The sequence below is a fragment of the Pyrus communis genome, chromosome 15 (assembly GCF_041283825.1).
Source record: "Pyrus communis isolate YQ-2024b chromosome 15, ASM4128382v1, whole genome shotgun sequence".
NCBI lineage: Eukaryota > Viridiplantae > Streptophyta > Magnoliopsida > Rosales > Rosaceae > Pyrus > Pyrus communis.
In genome coordinates, this window is record NC_142579.1 from 36,181,213 (window position 1) to 36,202,321 (window position 21,109).

Here is a 21,109-nt window from a genome sequence, read left to right on the forward strand (position 1 = left end):
ATGAAACTCATTTTGTGCTTTTTCTTTCTTTTTATTCAATTATGTTCATGGTTTGCTGAAATCAAACCATGTTAGTATTTTAAATGGGTTGATTAGCCTTAGGTTGTAACTTGATTCCGCGGTTTTATGGTTTCTTTTCTTTCGGTTGAAAGGTTTTGTACGTTGTTTTATCATACAACTATTGCCAATTGGAAGACTTCGTCAACTTTCCATTTGGTACTACCAAACGTGTTGGGACTTCCATGCTTAAAATTTTGATTAAAAAAATGTGTAATAAAACAGTACACTCGATTTCTTCCTAAACAAATCAATCACTTTGCTGTGACGACTTCACAGCAACACCCACTTTGCCACCTTCCGCAACAACTCCTCTGCCCTTCTTCTTACATTTGCTAACCTCCTTGTCAACTTTTTCAGATCCCTCCGGACTTCAAATGTAAAGTAGGCCAAATGAGAGAAATTAAATATAAGAAAAATGGGTCATGCGAATAGCTACAAAACGTATCATAAATAAGAAAAAGAGAAAAAGAAGTAATTGATCAAAATTAAAACACATGCATGCAAATATACATTACGTAACCTAGAAGAGACTTTACCCGTAGAGTTTCTCAAAAGTACTTTTCAATCCGGCCACATCAGCACCAATAATCCGAGATACACATACCCCATTTTGAAAGAAAGAAAATGTTGGCTGCAGAAAAATACACACACAAGCAAAGCAAATGTTTTGTTTCAGACAAGGGGTTAATTTCAGGTTAGTACCATGAACTTTCTCTTTTAAGGCATGTTACTCCCTGTACTTTTAAGGGTGAAAGTTCAAGTTACTAGATTAAATTAACCCTAAACTATACGCACACACAATTTATGTGCTCGTATAACATATTCAGCATTTATAAACTATTGATTAGGATATGGAAACAATACATCTCAAGGCCAAACATGTTTAGGTTTCCTATTTGTGTTGGGGTAGGAAAAAAGGAAGGTGCACTGGTTAGGAATCCTATACTTGTAAGGCATGTAACCATCTGTCTATGTACTATAAACAGGCTTGTTGAGGGCTGTTTATTCACACGAACAACAAAGAGAATACAAGAGTAGAGCGCCAAGAGTGATGGAGAGATCTGAAGCAAGGTTTAGGGGTTTAGCACAAGGTTTCAATAAGTTCTTGTCATCAAGTTGCTATTCTCATGATATTTGAAAGGGAGATCACACGAGGAGTAGACAAAGTTCGCCCAACCTCGCTAAATTCTTTGACTTTGTGTATGGCATGTTTACTTTATCGTTCATATATTCACATAGCATCGTCTTATAAGTTTGCATAACATTGGAAACTATTGATAAACAAGATCAACTAACGGGGATTAAAATCTACAATTACATCCCTGAAAGCATGGACATGTACATGGAACCAAAAATAGCATGCTCAAAGCACTTACCATAGCACGCCAACCGTACATAATTACTGCAAAGTCAGTCTTCCCCTACAGATTGAATAAATACTGTTATGACTACTCTTTTCCAAGCATAACATAAAATAATATCATCACTTCTATATGCAGCTTCATATTGGACGATGATCAGAGTATGGAAAATATAACTATGTTTGCAAGAAATTAACGGATAGCTATAAGATACACTTAAGCTATCAGGTACAGCACACTTAAGCTATCAGGTACAGCATCTATTACCCAGAACAAATAACTCAGACAAGTAATTCACCCGAAAAAATAACACAAACAAACAGGCCATCCTGCCTATCAAACAAATGAAGGTCTAGGTTTTTTGGTCAGGATTCATGAGTCTTTGCACAGTTCAAGAAGTATTACATGGAATCATAAAGACAAAAGGAATAGGCAAAAGTCTACGGTAAATTTTTTTTTACAGAATAACACTATACCCTGGTTGCACTAAGCACCTCTAAGATGAATGCTTGATTCTTATTAGGATTATAGAAACAGAAAACTTCCTCTGTAAGTTTTCTGACTCTATTGAATTAATAAATCAGTTACACAGATGTGAATATATATAGCCTTAGCTGCCTTAGGCTAGTTACAAGAATACCCTCAACTATCTTAACTAATTACAGTAACTAACAGAACTAATTACATTTAGCTTTATCATACTATTTAACAGTAACTACATTGGATGACTTGTCATTTGCCCTATTACACCCCCTCAAGCTAAAGGAGGAATCAGTGAGGATTCCAATTGGAAGCTTGGAACAGAGAAAAGAGAACCTGCTCTTAGACAAAGATTTGGTGTGAAGATCAGCCAATTGGTCTTCACTACAAACATATTGAACTTTGATGAGATTTGCAAGAACCAACTCCCGGATATAGTGATAGTCAATCTCAACATGCTTGGTTCGAGCATGAAAAATAGGATTAGAGGCTAAAGAGATTGCAGAGATATTATCACACCATAGGGTAGGTAGAGTAGGACGAGGGAAATGAAGATCTTTGAGAATTTTGCAAACCCAAGTGAGTTCTGCTGCAGTATGAGCTAAAGAACGATATTCAGCTTCTGTAGAGGAACGAGCAATAGTGCTTTGTTTCTTTGCACTCCAGCTGATGAGATTAGAGCCAAGAAAAACACAATATCCACTGGTGGACCGCCTGTCAAATGTGCAGCCAGCCCAATCAGCATCAGAGTAAGCTGAAACAGCGATGGGACCTTTAGTAAACTATAAACCATGAGAAAGAGAACCTTTACGAAATCTGAGAACCCTTTTTGCTGCTTGAAGGTGTTGTTCTCTTGGAGCATGCATAAACTAACATATCTGATTAACAGCAAATGCAAGATCCGGTCGAGTCCAAGTGAGATATTGTAATCCACCAACTATGGAACGATATTCAGTGGGATTGGATAAGAGAGGCCCACTATGGTCCAGCTTCTGAGACCCGAGAGGAGTGCAACAAGGTTTGGCACCTTCCATATTTGTTTTCTTGAGGAGATCAAGTAAGTACTTGGTCTGATGAAGAAAGAGGCCATTGGGAGATCTGTGAACTTCCAATTCCAAGAAATAGTGTAAAGGACCAAGATCTTTCACTGGAAACTGAGTGCTAAGTTGCTGGATAAACTGTTGACAGAGTTGAGAATTGGGGCCAGTGACTAGAATATCATCCACATAAACAAGAACAATGACTAACTGAGGTCCATGAAGGACAAACAAAGAAGCATCAGATTGGGATTGGTGAAACCCAAGGGTATGAAGGGCGTGAAACAATTTATCAAACCAAGCTCGAGGAGCTTGTTACGACAAGGCAAAACATTGAAGTGTAGAAAAAAAAACATGAGATGTAATAGGAATCACATGGCATGTAACGGGGTGCATTCTCCAATTTTCTCTATCTCTCATCTCTCACCATAAGTCACAAGGCGATTGAGATACAGGGAGAAAAAATATGTTTATCAATCACCCCGAAGTAAGCAAGTTTTTCTCCTCATATGACTCACCCTAGTTATTGGCTTGTTGTATCGTGTTGCAACGGACGAAGTAAAAGTCAGTAGAACAAAGAACAATCTGGTCGTTTTGGATAACTTCTCGGAAATGTGAAGACAAGATTAACTCTTATGTTCTGTTTAACCATCTGCTCTATAGCGTTTCCAAGTGATTACCGTGGGTTTGGGGAGGATACGTCATCGTAACTCTCGATTTGTTATATTCATCAATGTAACATGGCGCCATTGGTCGATTGATTACTTTTTCCACTGGAGAATCCTCTGAACAACAACCTGCAGCAATCCAAAATCCGAAAGTTATCTGCTACAAAAAGAGTGTTTGAGTGCATAATCGCCGTGCCATCCTAGTCTAAGTCGATGCAACTTAACTTGGGTAGAGCTAGAAAAAAATCTCGAAAATTCTGATCCTAAGCCAAAAAAATCACAAACCAAAATTCTCGAAATTTCGAGATAACATACCAAACCAAAAATTAATATTATATATATATATATATATATATTATTATACATTTGAATTGATGCTCACTACTAGTAAACATAGCCCTTTGCCTTATTTGTTCAATGATGTTATCCAACTTTGCCATTTGGTCTACAGGTAGTAACCATGACCCTTTATCGTCACATTTGACGATATGAACCTCCCGCACACACTCATCCTGCACTGCTGCTTCTCAACTAAAAGTGTCTATTTCTTCAACATGAAATCAAAAAATTGTATTGTTAGGTTTCGAACATATTAGGTTTGTAACTTATATTTTTGCTTTTGACTTTGTTACTTATTTTATTTCAGTTGCATGTTAATTTGAATTGGTATGAAATTTGGAAATACAGAACCATACCGAAATATCGAAAATATTTTGAGAATCCCAAAAATTAGGAATACCTAAATTTCGGTTTAGGATTTGTCTTCAAATTCCTATCCCGAAAATTTTCGGTTTGAAATTCGAGATTCCATTTGAAATCTCATACCAAACCACCCCTAAACTTGGGTGTCTATATGACCTAATTTCTGAATCCAAGACACAAGCAGTAACATTTTAAATCCGTAAGTTAAGGGCATCGCATTTCCCAGCTTGTTTGGGAGTTAAACTTGATGCATCAAAACTACATGATGTCAGACAAAGCATTATTATTTTACGGAAGATTAAAACTCAAAGTCACATGTAATATAAGAATGTTGGTTTCTTCTACACCAGCAACATGAAAAGGAAAAAGTGCTACACGTAAAAGAAATTCCAAAACCAATTGGAAATGTAGGACGTGACCAAACTCCTTACACACCTTCCTTCTCAATGAGGATCATACAAGTTGTGAATAACCAGTAGGATTACAATAGCGCGAGATTCAAAATCCATTCACAATTCGCGCGTAGTTTTGCGGATCTTTCACTTAAGAACTTGTAGTTTCAGTAATTGAGGTCTTGCAGTTTGCTTAATAATTCAATTAACGACATTTAAAAAGTACTGACTTCAAATGAGAACTCTAACGAAAGCGCACGGTAGAAACTGCGGTAAGAAACAACTACAATGCGCAGGATGCAAAGCGAAGCGGCAGGATTCTTACATACTTGGCGAGAGCTCGACGTTGTTATCCGACCTGACATCCCTTGGCAGATTCTCAAGGGATAAGATTAGGTCTTGTGTCTAACCATACCTTTCACACCGTTTTCTTCGACCTACTCCACCGAGACCAAGAAAGAGACAGAGCGGACAGCTTTTTTTCCATTTTCTAAACCCTCTTCGTTGTCGCCTCCCTCACCATGTATTGTGTTGGACGATGGTTTAGAAGGTTGCGGCTATCCAGTGGGGTCTCCAAGCCACCGACACTGGTAAGCTATATAGCTCATATATGTACACACACATACACCTAAAAATTGTGTGGTTGCTTTTGTTTCCTTATAAAATTCAAGTTCAATCTGATTAAATGTATGACAAAACTTTGTACCATGATTTGGTCTCCATCTTGTGTGGGCATGACAACTTATTGCACGGTTTGTTAACTTGGCATGAATTTTAAGTTGGGTATGATAAATTTTTGCACGATTTGTTAATCAACACAAGTTTTTAGGTTAATTCGTTAACGAATCGGGTATATGATGTTATAACACGACAAACACAACTTGTTTGCGAAATCTAATTCTGATGTGATGGATAATATTAATGTCAATCAGCTACCTTGGCATTAACTGAAGCTAGGAGTAGATAATTAGGAGACCTTAAGAGAGTTATAGTGTAGTTCCATAGCATACGCTTCATAATACTATTGTTTTCTAAAGGAACAACACTGAAATGCACCTTACTAGCTCACTATTAGAATATTAACCCATTTGTGACTTACCAATTTTCAAGTTATACATTTTAGTTAAAATCGGCATCATTCATTTACTAAATTGCCCAAAAAAAAAAAAATAATTAATTGGATATTATTTAGTCATCTCCTCATGTATCGAGTAATTAAGTCAATGATTTTAGGTAATAATTAAGATTACCATGATGATTGTCCATTTTGGTTGATACATATAGAAAGTCAAACAATCTCCAATTTAATTGAATTTTTTAATCTTTTTGTAAGCATATTCTTCGAATAGTGATTAGATAAAAAAATCATGGGTTATGATTGTTACATGTGTACAATTCATTAGTTATTCGATTACAAATGAATGAACAAGAAGGTGCTCCCAAATTTAAATCTAAGTATCTTTTCTTCTTAATTAGTAATCTTATTTCTTAGCATGCACATATCGAAGTGTGATTTAATCATTTCATTTTCATTTTATGTGTGATACATACAATGCACCAACTGGGTGTTAACATATGAATAACAAGCTAACCTTTTTTATGCCTGCAATTGCTGTGTATCAAATGTTTTAAGTTTAACTCCATGTTTTCCAAGAGCTAAAATCAAACCTAATATTCATCAACTCTCTTCATCCGAATCCAAGATTATTGCACTAAATTCCTTACCAATCGAGTTAGTACAATATACAGAAAATACTTGCGACAATCGACTTAATGAAGAGAGTTGGTAAGGAATTTAGTGCAATAATCTTGGATTCGGATGAAGAGAGTTGATGAATATTAGGTTTGGTTTTAGCTCTTGGAAAACACAGAGTTAAACTTAAAACATTTGATACACAGCAATTGCAGGCATAAAAAAAGGTTAGCTTGTTATTCATATGTTAACACCCAGTTGGTGCATTGTATGTATCACACATAAAATGAAAATGAAATGATTAAATCACACTTCGATATGTGCATGCTAAGAAATAAGATTACTAATTAATAAGAAAAGATACTTAGATTTAAATTTGGGAGCACCTTCTTGTTCATTCATTTGTAATCGAATAACTAATGAATTGTACACATGTAACAATCATAACCCATGATTTTTTTATCTAATCACTATTCGAAGAATATGCTTACAAAAAGATTAAAAAATTCAATTAAATTGGAGATTGTTTGACTTTCTATATGTATCAACCAAAATGGACAATCATCATGGTAATCTTAATTATTACCTAAAATCATTGACTTAATTACTCGATACATGAGGAGATGACTAAATAATATCCAATTAATTTTTTTTTTTTTTTTTGGGCAATTTAGTAAATGAATGATGCCGATTTTAACTAAAATGTATAACTTGAAAATTGGTAAGTCACAAATGGGTTAATATTCTAATAGTGAGCTAGTAAGGTGCATTTCAGTGTTGTTCCTTTAGAAAACAATAGTATTATGAAGCGTATGCTATGGAACTACACTATAACTCTCTTAAGGTCTCCTAATTATCTACTCATAACTACTCCCAGCTTCAGTTAATGCCAAGGTAGTTGATTGACATTAATATTATCCATCACATCAGAATTAGATTTCGGAAACAAGTTGTGTTTGTCGTGTTATACCATCATATACCCGATTCGTTAACGAATTAACCTAAAAACTTGTGTTGATTAACAAATCGTGCAAAAATTTATCATACCCAACTTAAAATTCATGCCAAGTTAACAAACCGTGCAATAAGTTGTCATGCCCACACAAGATGGAGACCAAATCATGGTGCAAAGTTTTGTCATACATTTAATCAGATTGAACTTGAATTTTATAAGGAAACAAAAGCAACCACACAATTTTTAGGTGTATGTGTGTGTACATATATGAGCTATATAGCTTACCAGTGTCGGTGGCTTGGAGACCCCACTGGATAGCCGCAACCTTCTAAACCATCGTCCAACACAATACATGGTGAGGGAGGCGACAACAAAGAGGGTTTAGAAAATGGAAAAAAAGCTGTCCGCTCTGTCTCTTTCTTGGTCTCGGTGGAGTAGGTCGAAGAAAACGGTGTGAAAGGTATGGTCAGACACAAGACCTAATCTTATCCCTTGAGAATCTGCCAAGGGATGTCAGGTCGGATAACAACGTCGAGCTCTCGCCATGTATGTAAGAATCCTGCCGCTTTGCTTTGCATCCTGCGCATTGTAGTTGTTTCTTACCACAGTTTCTACCGTGCGCTTTCGTTAGAGTTCTCATTTGAAGTCCGTACTTTTTAAATGTCGTTAATTGAATTATTAAGCAAACTGCAAGACCTCAATTACTGAAACTACAAGTTCTTAAGTGAAAGATCCGCAAAACTACGCGCGAATTGTGAATGGATTTTGAATCTCGCGCTATTGTAATCCTACTGGTTATTCACAACTTGTATGATCCTCATTGTGAAGGAAGGTGTGTAAGGAGTTTGGTCACGTCCTACATTTCCAATTGGTTTTGGAATTTCTTTTACGTGTAGCACTTTTTCCTTTTCATGTTGTTGGTGTAAAAGAAACCAACATTCTTATATTACATGTGACTTTGAGTTTTAATCTTCCGTAAAATAATAATGCTTTGTCTGACATCATGTAGTTTTGATGCATCAAGTTTAACTCCCAAACAAGTTGGGAAATGCAATGTCCTTAACTTACGGATTTAAAATGTTACTGCTTGTGTCTTGGATTCAGAAAAGTTAAAATAGGGTGTGTAAATGACCAAGATCTTTCACTGGAAACTGAGTGCTAAGTTGCTGGATAAACTATTGACAGAGTTGAGAATTGGGGCCAGTGACTAGAATATCATCCACATAAACAAGAACAATGACTAACTGAGGTCCATGAAGGACAAACAAAGAAGCATCAGATTGGGATTGGTGAAACCCAAGGGTATGAAGGGCGTGAAACAATTTATCAAACCAAGCTCGAGGAGCTTGTTTAAGACCATATAAGGATTTCTTCAGCTTGCAAACAAAATGGGAAGAGTTGGAATCAATAAAACCTGGGGGCTGTTGCATGTAAACATCCTCCTTTAAGTCGCCATGAAGAAAGGCATTGCTAATGTCTAATTGATTCAAGAACCAATTATATTGGACAGCAAGTGTAAAAAGAATTCGAATTGTAACGGGTTTAGCAACAGGACTGAAGGTTTCTTGAAAGTCAACTCCTTCTTGCTGATGAAATCCCTTTGCCACCAAGCGGGCTTTGTGTTTGTCAAGACTGCCGTCAGGATTTTTCTTGACCCGGAAAACCCATTTACAACCAACTACATTCTGAGAAGGATGAGGAGGAACAAGAGACCAAGTTCCTCTGGAGATTAAAGCATTATATTCAGCTTGCATGGCAGCTCTCCAGTGAGCATGCTTTGATGCTTGCAAATAAGTACTAGGAACAAAGTCAAGATCAACAGGAAGTGGATGTTTGGTTGCTGAATAAGCTCGAGACTTGTATATTCCAGCCTTAGATCTTGTAATCATAGGATGTGTATTCTCAAAAATTGGTGGATGACTTGGCTGAATAGGCACAAGAGAAGAATTACTGAGAGAGACAGAACTGGAAGAACTGGGAGAACTGGAAGAATGATCCACTGACTGAGTGCATGAAGGAACTTCAGGTGGAGGTGAGATATGAGGAATAGAAGTAGGTGCAGAAGGACATGGTGATTCTGAAGAGGTACTAGTTGTAGGAGAACTTGAGACATATTTGCGGAAGTGAAGATCCAAGGATGGAGAATATGCTGGAGATGAAGTCTCTGAATTGGAACTGTGACTCAGCAGGGACTTGAATGGATAAGAGTGTTCATCAAAAACAACATGTCGAGATATGTAGATCCTATTTGTCACGGGATCAAGACACCTATAGCCTTCATGTTGTAGACTATATCCCAAAAACACACAACTTTTGCTTTTAGCTTCCAGTTTGCTGGGAATGTAAGGCTTAAGCCAGGGATAACATTGACAGCCAAAAGCTTTCAGTTTAGAGTAATCTGGGTGTTGATTGAAGAGAAGTTCCCAAGGAGACTGTGTAAGACCAGAAATAGGAAGCCTATTAATAAGATATATGGCAGTGGAGAAGGCTTCAACCCAAAACACTTGAGGAACATGAAAGGCAACAAGTAATGTTCGAGCTGTCTCAACAAGATGGCGATGCTTTCTCTCTGCACAACCATTTTGTTCAGGAGTATGTGGACAACTAAATTGATGTAATATACCATGTGCACGAAGAAAAGAAGCAAGGGAGTGACTGGTGAATTCACCCCCTAAATCTGAGCGCATAATCTTGATTTTATTGCCACTGAAGTTTTCTACATAGCTTTTGAAAGTAACAAATGTAGAAAATACATCAGATTTGGACTTTAATGGAAAAAACCAACTATATTTGCTAAAGTCATCAACAAGAAGTAGGTAATACTTGAAACCACTATTAGATGTAACAGAGGCAGGTCCCCGTAGATCACAATGCAGAAGTTGGAGACTTTGAGTTGTTGATGAAGAAGCCACTCCAAAAGGAAGCTTGTGGTTCTTAGCAAGTGCACAATCTGAGCAGAAAAAATCAACACTCTTCTTGCCTTGTAGTGCAAGATTATTAGTAGATATAACCCTGCTGAAAATGGAGGAGGAAGGATGTCCAAGGCGCTTGTGCCATAGTGTGACAGGTGCTTTGATGCTAAGAAGAGCTGAGGGAGATTGATGGAGACTGGTTGAACCTTGGAGAGGATAGAAACCATCCCTAACAGGGCTGTGCAAAAGCATATTCCCCGAAATGCGATCCTTGATAGGGGATCCATAAGGGTCAAGAGTCAATGAACAGTTATTATCCTTAAGAAACTGATAAGCAGACAGGAGATTGTGTTTCATGAAAGGAACATGTAAAACATTGCTCAGTTTAAAGGAATTATGGGGAGTGTGCAGAGATGATGAACCAATATGATGAATAGACAATCTTTTACCATCGTCAATGTAGACTTTGTCCTCTCCAGTGTAGGGAGTAGGAGAAGAAATATTGGCTACATCATTGGTGATGTGGGAAGTGGCACCAGAGTCAATTAACCAGGGCTGAGATGGTTTGACTGAATGATGCGCACACATAGCAGCAAGTTTGGCTGGAGGGATTCGACCACAGATGTCCGGATTCATACGATCAAAGCAGTCAATTGCCTCATGACTAGTAGAACCACAAATCTGACAAGGAACTTTGAAGGTGGAAGAACCTTGAAAATGGCGAGATCCTTGATAATTTCGATTGCCACGATTTGTAGGGAAAGTACCACGAGAATTATGAAAATTGCGACTGTTGCGATTGGAAAAGAAATTACCTCGAGACGGCTTACCACGGTTTGAGTTAAACCGAGAAGCAGAGTGAAGGGGTTGATTTTGAGCAGCAAAAGCAGATGGAGTAGGAAGCAGGGGAGGTTGAGAGTGTACAGAAAATGCTTGAAAAGGCTCAATAGCAGAAGAAGGAATAATAGGCCGGCGACGAGCCATAGATAACTCTTTGGTGAGTAAGAGACCATGGAGCTCATCAAGGGAGGTAGAAGATAACCGCAACATGATTGAATCAATAAAAGATTCGAATTCATCAGGCAATCCATGAAGTGTAGTAGCAATTAGGTCACGATTGGACACTGAGGCACCAGCAGCTTGCAAGGAATCAGCAATTTCCTTGATTTGTTGCAGATAATCAGAGATGGATTGAGAGCCTTTTTGAATTGATTGGAGCCGCGATCGCAATTGTTGAATATGAGCCTCCGAAACTCCACCAAAGCGCTGTTCAAGCTTTACCCAGAGCTCGCGAGAAGAAGAAACACCAACTGTGAATGGAATGATTTCTTCGGAGAGGGTAGAATTAAGCCAAATCAAAAGATTTTGATCCTTTTCATACCAATCCTCAAAGGCAGGGTTCATCGAGCGATCAGGCAAGAAGGGCGAAGGACAGATCTCAGTGCCATCAATGATACCAAGAAGTTTGTATCGGCGAAAAATGGGAGCAAACAGTGCTCGCCATGGTAAATAGTTGGATCGTTTCAGCTTGATCGGCATTATACTGCCAATGTTGTGAATCGTAAGGGAGGTATACGAGTTCAAAGGACTGGGATTAGAGGAAGAATTAGGGTTTTGGACCGAAGGAGAAATGATCGAAGAAGACAATCCAGTTGGTGGCGAGTCAAATTGAGCAGCCATAGCTTGAAGAGATCAAGATTCAAGAGAGATCGAAGACAAAAAGGCAAAGAATCAGAGAGAAGCGATCAAGAAACGATCGATTTGTCGAGCGGAAGAGAAGGTCGGTGCTGGGAAGCAGAATGGCGTGATACCATATAGAAACAGAAAACTTCCTCTATAAGTTTTCTGATTGTATTAAATTAATAAATTAGTTACACAGATGTGAATATATATAGCCTTAGCTGCCTTAGGCTAGTTACAAGAATACCCTCAACTATCTTAAATAATTACAGTAACTAACAGAACTAATTACATTTAGCTTTATCATACTATTTAACGGTAACTACATTGGATGACTTGTCATTTGCCCTATTAAGGATCATTAACTGTTAATCGAGATGATCTAATGTAGTTGTATTTATTGGTGGCTAGTCTCGTGCAGGAGGGGAAGGAGGGGGGGTGTTTTGGAAACCATCGCCTCTTCAACGTAACGACTAGCTACAAATTGCAAGATTGGAGAGGTAACATGATATCACCCACCGCATAAAAAGGAAGCAAACCTACAGAGCAGAGCACAAAGAAACAGTCTAAATTTTGTTTGCATGCTTTTAAAATAATAGAACAATGTTTTACTTTCTCCATCACCAACCGTAACATAAAAACCCCGTGAATCAAACAATTTAGTGTACAAGTGTGGTAAGTCATGAATTTATATATATTAACCTTAAAACCCATAACACCACCAAAGGAAGTCAAAACAGTTCACAAAAAACGCAGGAATGAGTGGGTTACAAGAAAGGATCGTCGGTACAAGTTAAAGAAGATAAGGTTAGAGAGCCGCACCTGAACAACGTCAAACTTATATGTTATTACATGCGGGAATTGCTCACTCAGATCTTTGAGGATTGGAGATACGATCTTACCTGCACAATACACCAAGCAACAAGTAACTCGAAAAGGAGTCATTTGTTGAAAACATAACTTGTTTCGTAGGGTCTGTTTGGGGTGAGGGATTTTCATATTCCAAGGTATTTAGGCAAAGCAAGAAATGGGTCACAAAATGTTATACATGAGCGATTAGAAATGCACCATATGAGCATTGCAAAGGTATGTAAATTTTTTTTCTAAATGACTCATTCCAAGTAGTCATTTGCGGAACTCTCTCATATGCTTTTGTAATTCTAATGTGGTGCATTTCCAATCCCTCTTATTAAACCTTTTATGATCCATTTCTTCATCACTTTGCCTGGAATTTGGAAATCCCTCACTCCAAACATACCCTAAATACACAATTTGGGACTTACAAGCATCAGAGCTGGCTGTAGTGAAGAAGAAAACTACTGGTGCTTTGTTGTCTGTCTCAATCAATAAAAAAAACAAATTATCCAATTGAATGAATACAAATTAAGATCGACAAGAAATAATAGATGTCTTCCCAAAACTAAAACATTCTGAAAAGAAATTAAGTAATTATTACTTCTGATATTGCTGATCGCCCGACCATATCCGGTCATAGTCTTAACGGTGACAATGTTCGAAGGACCTTTTTTTCGTTTTTTCTTGATCTGAATGTCCGAGGGACCTAGAAAAAAAATGCCACAAACATTAATAAAATACAATCTCAAAAACCCAAAATTGGCAGTGGAAAAAATACCTGAGGGTGAAGTGAGGGGTCGGTGCTGAAGAGACTGAAGGTCTGTGGAGTGCAGGAAATCGTATAATGGTTTCCGAGTGGAAGGAGCTGTGGGTGGTGAAGATGGTGCGGTTGGAATTGAAGTTAGGGTTTTTAGGGCTTTTAGGGTTTGGACAGAATGCCAAGGAGGCTTAAGATGATGAAGAAGAAGACCTGCGCAGGGCTTGTCGCGATTGCCTAGCACCTGTCGCACCAAAACCCCTAAATTCCTCGCCATTTTTTCGAAGACGGAAAATCCTAAAGGAGGGGGTGTGGATGTATTTGGGTCATATATCCCGAGAGGTTTTTTTTTTATATATATAATCACGTGCTCTAATTCAAGAGAACTGATAAAATCAAAGTTACAAAACGGCTCCGGTTCTGCTGTCTTCCTTTTCGTCTTCTCTCTATTATTTTGACACATGTTTTTTTATAAAATATAAAATAAATCACAGCAATGGTCTCTTAAGTTTAATCAAATTGGAACGGTTTCTCAACTAAAAATTCATTACTATTGGTCATTCAACTCATCAAAATGTGTAGCTATGATTATTTCGTCAACATTGTTAGAATTTTGTCAAAATAAATTATGTTGGAATGATCATTGCTACAATTGGGGCAACTCATTAAAACATACAACTATAGTCATTTTCGTCAACTTCGTCAGAATTTTGTCAAAATGAGTGGTGGAATGACCATTGGTGCAATTGGGTTAAAGTTGAGAGATCATTGGTACAATTGGGTTAAAGTTGAAAGATCATTGCTCCAATTGGGTTAAAGTTAAGAGATTATTTCTCTAGTTGAATTAAAGTTAAGGGACCAATAATAATAAATTTTTAGTTGAAGGATCATAGCTGCACGTTTAATGAGTTGAGGGACCAATGGTAATGAATTTTTAGTTGAGAGACCATTACTTTAATTGAGTTAAAATTAAAGGATTATTGCTACAATTTACTCTAAAACATGACTCTGTTAACTTTTTTGGTAATATCTAAAAGTTAAAAAAATTAAGTAGACAAATACACACGACTGCCGCAAACAACAACAGTTCACATCACCGGAGAAGATGGAGAAGTTTATGGTCAGCGATGAAGGCAGCGGCGTACGGCGCCGACGCGATCCATCAAACGCGGTTCCAATGCCATCACACTTCAAAAGCAGAGAGCTTGGTTCTCAGCTGGGATTGGTCACTTCAGAAGTGGTGATTTTCCGGCGCATAGCGCCGGAACTCCGGTGAGAGTGCCGGCGAGTTTTGTGTTGGGTTTTTGGTTAGTGTAACATGTTCTAGTCGGCGCGATAGAGAACCGACAAGAACAAGATCAAGGAAGTCTTCAAAATTGCCATTCCATGCAACTTAGGTTGGCCTAATCTCATTGTCGATTGAAATCCAAGCTTTGTGATTATTTATGTCAATTGGGTTTTGTTTGATGGCTGAGAAAATGCAGGAAAATGAAACACGAATAGTATTCTATTTTAGTTTATTTGAATTTTAAAAGTTAAAAAATCCAAATACACAGGTTTTTGAGCTTATCCAAAATACAAATCCTCACTTTTTTTCCGTGACTGTTCGGTTAGCAATTGATTGAATTGATCCAGTATATGCTCTGGTAACCCAAAACCATCTTTCGCCAGCAGATTATTGCAATTTATTTCTATGTTTTCGCAACGAGCAAGATGAACGATGAGATGTAGGGAAATAAGGGAGAGTAGGACCAAATCGACGAGTGCGACAACTTTCTGATAACGAGTGCCGAGAGTGATGGCATCGGAATGCCGTTTGATAGATCGCTTCAGCGCCTAACGCCACTGCCTTCGTCACTGCACCAGTACTTCAATCGATCTTCACTGTACTTCAGTCAACCTTCACGAAAAAAACTAACTGAAGAAGAACGATCATCAAAGTGAACTTTACCCAAATCTAAGGCATGACTATAATCACTACATTTGTAACGAGACAATTGTGATATGGCAACAAGCACTTGTTCAGCAGCACTTTGCCAAAATGAGATTATACTGGGATAACTGCCACACTTATTGGGCCCACGTGTTTTTTGGGCTGGACCTAATTGTCTAGCCCAACAAGGAAAAGAAATAGGATGTGCTATCCACACATCTCATTTTACTTCTCACACAGCTCTTGATATTTTTTGTCTGTTGATCTTCTTCAATTTATCTGATCCGACGGCTGAAAATTAAAAAAATGTGTGAGAAGTAAAATAGGATGTGTGCATATTACATCCCAATAAATAATGTAGGAAAACTGAGGTGATTCTGGTAAATTAACAGCTTTGTCCGATCTCTGATAGTTGATCCCAGAAAGTAAAAGCTTCCACTCCCGCTGAAAGACTTGGAAGACCTTGAATCACTCTCCTCCCATGGCTTCCCATTCGAAATGAGACCCTAGAGGTAAATTACCCTCTTCAAATTTACTACTTTTACGCTCTTCTGGGTTTTTTACTTATGTAAGCTGTAACGTATTGCATTTTTCCAGCTGCTCTTTGGTTTTCCTCTTTCTAGAGCTGCCCAATTTGCTTTCTTTTGATTGTATAAAGTTTAATGCAAGTAAAAGTTTCAGAATGTACAACTTCTGGGCTAGTTGGAGAATCATGAAGGGCCATGAACACAAGGTAAATTTTGTTAAAATGCTTTTACTTTTGCTGTCTTTGAAGTGCTTATGGTAATTTTGGCTAAATTTATAAGCACTTTTAGTTGGTAATTTTAAATAGCTTTGAAATTTCTTAGCTTTGCGTTTTGCATGTTAGATTGAGTTAAGAGGCAGCATATGAGATTGGGAATATTGGAATTTGGATACTAACAAAGACCAATTATATTAAAAACCTTAGGTTGAATTTGTGCTGCATAAATTAGTAGAACTATGATTTGGGTTTCCATTTTATTACACAGTTGGCAAGAATGGAGGACATTCTTAACCTCCCGGTACAAGATCCTCGGCGTGCAGAGTTTTCTGCAGCTCATATCAAATGGGTGAAAGTAGAAGGCGGTCGCCAAGGTGGTGATGGTATCGCCCTGATCCCATTTGCTAGAGTGGGTGATTTTGTAAAGGGAGAATCTTCAAGTGCTGAATGCCTGCTAGCGCTTCCGTGTCGAGTCAAGAAGGAAGATACTCGAGGGGAGTATCAGCAAGCCAAGGGTTGATGGATATCTTGAATATACACTGTATGCTGCCTCTGTACTTTATTATTAGTCGTGCATATGTTTATGTGCAGGAGTTCATTGTTCCTTTAACCGTGTTGAAAATGTACTTTTTCCTCGTTTCGATTGATTAGGCCATCAAAATGGAGATGCTCGCATGCATGGGGCTTTGAAGTTATGCTCTTCGGTATGGCTCAGGTCAAGACTCGATGTACAGTTGAGGCTTTGCCTCAGTGAGCTTTGAAATTCTTTGGTATTCACGCTTCTCATTTCGGCTATCGGTTTTGTTCATTTATCATCTGCTTTTTAATTTAGCTTCTCACGTACTTTTCCTTTGTCAAATGAAAATGAAGATTGGTGATTTTCTTCTGCCTGCAGCGAAGATGGAACAAAGATTCTACGGTTGCTTATTCCGATTCATGAATAGCGAAGCAGAGCAATGCAGAAGGTAATATTGAGACCTAACCTTTTCTAAATATTTGTAAGCATTTTCAATCCAATATCCATCATTGCATAATACATTTAGATCGGAATATAAGCAAAAGAAGGCTCTTAATATAACAGAAATATGAATCTAGAGATCTCTGTAATTACATTCCAAGTAGCCTAGAACTACATCTTCCAAACTTATTATATACTTAAAAAAAAAAAAAAGTCCATAACAATGTGAAAATGTCAAATAAGAAGCAAAAAGAATAACCTTCCCTGTGCATGTCTCCCACTTCTCGTGTCCACCTTCACCATGTAACTTGATAATTGATGGCATTCTTTTGTGTTCCTTGGTTGCAGTGGTAGAGAAAAAGAGTTGGCAATTATTTCAAAAGTTGAAATACTTTTCGGAGTTGTGGGAGTGTACTCACTATAGTGTATCAGTCGCTAAGCTGTCTGGAAGGTGGAGAAGAAAATGGAAGGAATCACTAATAATACGGTTGTGGTGAAGGTGAAGGGTAGGAGGTTTCTTTAATTGGTGGTAACAGGCCATCATATGCTGGAGTTGGTGCTGAAGGTGAAGGCGGAGGCAGAGAAGATGGCACACATGGTGGTGGGGATGGAGGTGAAGGAGGTGAAGGAAGTGGTGGAGGTGGTGATATAAGAGAATGTGGTGGTGGTAGGGGAGAAGATAGTGGAGGTGGGGGTGAATTCTGAAGAGGGCATGGTGGAGGGGGTGGTGGAGAGGGAAGGCAAGGAGGTGAGGATGGTGGAGGCGGAGGTGGAGGAAGAGGAGGAGGAGGCAGTGGTGGTGATGGTGATGGCGGCGGAAGTGATGGAAATAGTGGAGGAGGCGATGGAGATGGTGGAGGAGGTGATAGGGATGGTGGAGGCGGTGATGGAGATGGCGGAGGCAGTGGTGGTGATGGTGATGGCGGCGGAAGTGATGGAGATAGTGGAGGAGGCGATGGAGATGGTGGAGGAGGTGATAGGGATGGTGGAGGCGGTGATGGAGATGGCGGAGGCAATGGTGGTGATGGTGGAGGTGGTGATGGTAATGGGGGCGGAGGTGATGGTAATGACGGCGAAGGGGATGGAGACGGTGGAGGAGGCGATGGAGATGGCGGATGCGGTGATGGTGATGGTGGAGGCAGAGGTGATGGTGATGGTAATGATGGTGAAGGGGATGAAGATGGCGGAGGAGGCAATGGTGGTGATGGTGGATGCGGTGGTGGTGATGGTGGAGGCAGTGATGGTAATGGGGGCGGAGGTGATGGTAATGGCGGAGAAGGGGATGGAGATGGTGGAGGAGGCGACGGAGACAGCGGATACGGTATTGGTGATGGTGGAGGCGGAGGTGATGGAGATGGCGGAGGAGGCGATGAATATGGTGGATGCGGCAGTGTCGATGGTGGAGGTGGTGATGGTAATGGTGGGGATGGAGATGGCAGGGGAGGCAATGGAGATGGCAGATGCGGTGGCGGTGATGGTGGAGGTGGTAATGGTAATTTTGGCGAAAGGTATGGAGATGGCGGGGGAGGCAATGGAGATGGCGGATGCGGTGGCGGTGATGGTGGAGGTGGTGGTGGCAATGGAGATGGTGGACGCGGTGGTGGTGACGATGGTGGCGGAGGTGATAGAGATGGCGGAGGCGGAGGTGATAGAGATGGTGGAGGCAGTGATGGTGATGGCGGATGCGGTGGTTGTGATGGTGTAGGCGGTGATAGTGATGGTGAAGGCAGTGGTGGTGATGGTAGCGAAGGAGGAACAAAAGGATGACATCCAAAAGAACTACAATCAACTTTTTTAGACAAAGCCAATTTGCATTGCAAAAAGGTTCTCTGCTTTGGCCTTTTCCGCAAGCAATTCTTGCTGTCATCAAACTCCTCCAGCTTCAAACACATCAGTGGTTCGCTAGTGAAAAAGTTGTGCTCAAAGCTAAATTTCTTCAGATTCTGAAGTTCACACACCCCTTCTGGTATAGTCCCTCTGAGCATGTTATGAGCCACATTCAGCTGCTCCAAGCTTTCCATTTCAACTATTTCCTTCGGCAACTCTCCCACAATCCGGTTATGGCTTACATCAAACAGTCTCACATTCGTCAGCATCCCTATCTCCTTTGGCAAACACGAGTGGAACCCGTTGTTAGCAAGCACCAATTCATTTAAATTCTTGGACATCTTGCCAAGGCTGGCAGGTACACATCCGTGGAAGTTATTGTTGGCAAGAACAATGACTGAGACCGGCGATTTCCCAAAATTATCTGGCAATTGGAAGGAAAATCTGTTGTGGTTGATGAAGATTGCATCAAGGTCCTTATCGAACAGTTCCTTGGGGACTTTACCTTCAAACTCATTGAATCGCAGGTCCAGAAATTTTAGTGCTGGCAGCTGAAGAACAACATCAGGGAATTCCCCAGCAAAGCGGTTGTTGCTGAGATCAAGCTCGAAAAGCAGCTTCAACTTGTTGAAACTCTTCGGGACTTTGCCGCAGAAACGATTTGAGTTGATGTGAAACAATGCAATATCCAGGAGAAGACCAAGCTCTTCCGGGAGAAACCCTGCAATGTCAGCATGGTTTAGATCAATGCCAGCAACAGTTTGGACTGATGGGTCGTCTGGAGCTTGGGCGCAGAAGACTCCAGTGTATTTGCATACATCGGATCCAACCCAGTTGGATGTTTGATCCCGAGGATCCGAGACCATGGCTCGCTTCCATGCTTGGAGGGCAGTGTAGGCACTTCTGAGTCTAGGGTTTTCAAAAACAAGGGAGCCTGCGGCTGTCACAGTCACACCTCGTGACCCATGGTGGTCAGTGTAATACAAGAGCTGCCTTTGCTTGTAATGCAAGGTGTGTGACGAGTCTCTCAAGCCGGCATTGTGCGAAATCGGAAGCTCTTCGCCAGTGGTGGCACCTAGGAAAAAGATCGGTACGAGGAAAATGGGGAGTAGAAAAATTTGAATGTTTCTTCTCTTCATCACATACAAGAGATCACATCTAATGGGTTCAATTTCTCTGTTCTAGCTTTCTCAGCATGTATCAGAGAAAAAGAGAGGATTTTGGAGATGGAAAACTGATCAAAACATCGACTGTAAAAGTAAAAAAAGCTCAGTTAGAGGTAAATCTTCAATTTTCCACTCTACTTTGTGTGTCGGAAGTGGTAGCAGTTGGAGGTAAAGAAATGAGATTTACTGGAAGTGATGAGTGCATGTGTTTATTACATCTGTGCAAAACTGAATCAGTCAAAACATAAACACCCTTTTTTTGGGACGGTTTCCGATTACTCTCTCTTCTTGGACTTGATCAAGTTTTTGACACCAATTTAGGGAGCCGAGCTGAGTCTTAATAGTGAGGAAATATAATTAAGAGTTTGAGTTGAGCTAATGACGGCCTTCTATGATCGAAGATACTTTTTAACCGTTGATGCATACAAGTCTTATGATGAACGTGTTAATGGTTGATTATGCGTATTAGACCTAGATACATTAACACTTTACACATGCATCACATCTGTATGCAACTTTCAACCGTAGATGCAATAAGTCTCATAGACATTAATGCTCGATTACATTCGGAAGATTTACATATACATTAATGGTTGATAATCTATGTGTAACTATAGAATCATAAATGCATTTGAGTCGTAGCCACGTTATTAGTTTGGTTATGCATATTAAACCTATATACATTTGGCTGACAGTCATTCACATAAACTTCAACATTAGGAAGAGAAATGTTAAGGAGACTCTCAAAAGTAAAACTTTTCATTGACTATTCACCACCTCATATTTTTAGCACAATTCCTATGCTAAAATTATAAAATATTGTGTCAAAAATATGAAGTGACGAGAGTGCATAGAGTTCATTTTCTCACGTTAGGAATTAGAGGATTCATGCATGCAAACAAAAAAGATCAATACAACTGTCCAATCAGAC

The 21,109-nt window shown here is 39.3% G+C and overlaps 2 protein-coding genes across 2 annotated transcripts; both read right to left on the bottom strand.

Annotated features, from left to right (window-relative positions):
• Positions 1 to 231: 231 nt before the first annotated feature.
• Positions 232 to 13,971, bottom strand: LOC148690941 (uncharacterized). The gene is made up of 7 exons (XM_088685471.1): positions 13,574 to 13,971; positions 13,397 to 13,501; positions 13,224 to 13,274; positions 12,763 to 12,842; positions 1,437 to 1,481; positions 597 to 691; positions 232 to 428 (listed from the first exon to the last, which is right to left on the bottom strand). The coding sequence occupies exons 1-7, from the start codon at positions 13,827 to 13,829 to the stop codon at positions 308 to 310; spliced, it is 753 nt and encodes a 250-aa protein (XP_088541597.1). The 5' UTR covers positions 13,830 to 13,971; the 3' UTR covers positions 232 to 307.
• Positions 13,972 to 17,238: 3,267 nt separating this feature from the next.
• On the bottom strand, positions 17,239 to 20,813 carry LOC137745128 (leucine-rich repeat extensin-like protein 5). Its single transcript, XM_068485019.2, has one exon. The coding sequence runs from the start codon at positions 20,149 to 20,151 to the stop codon at positions 17,662 to 17,664; it is 2,490 nt and encodes an 829-aa protein (XP_068341120.2). The 5' UTR covers positions 20,152 to 20,813; the 3' UTR covers positions 17,239 to 17,661.
• Positions 20,814 to 21,109: the final 296 nt, after the last annotated feature.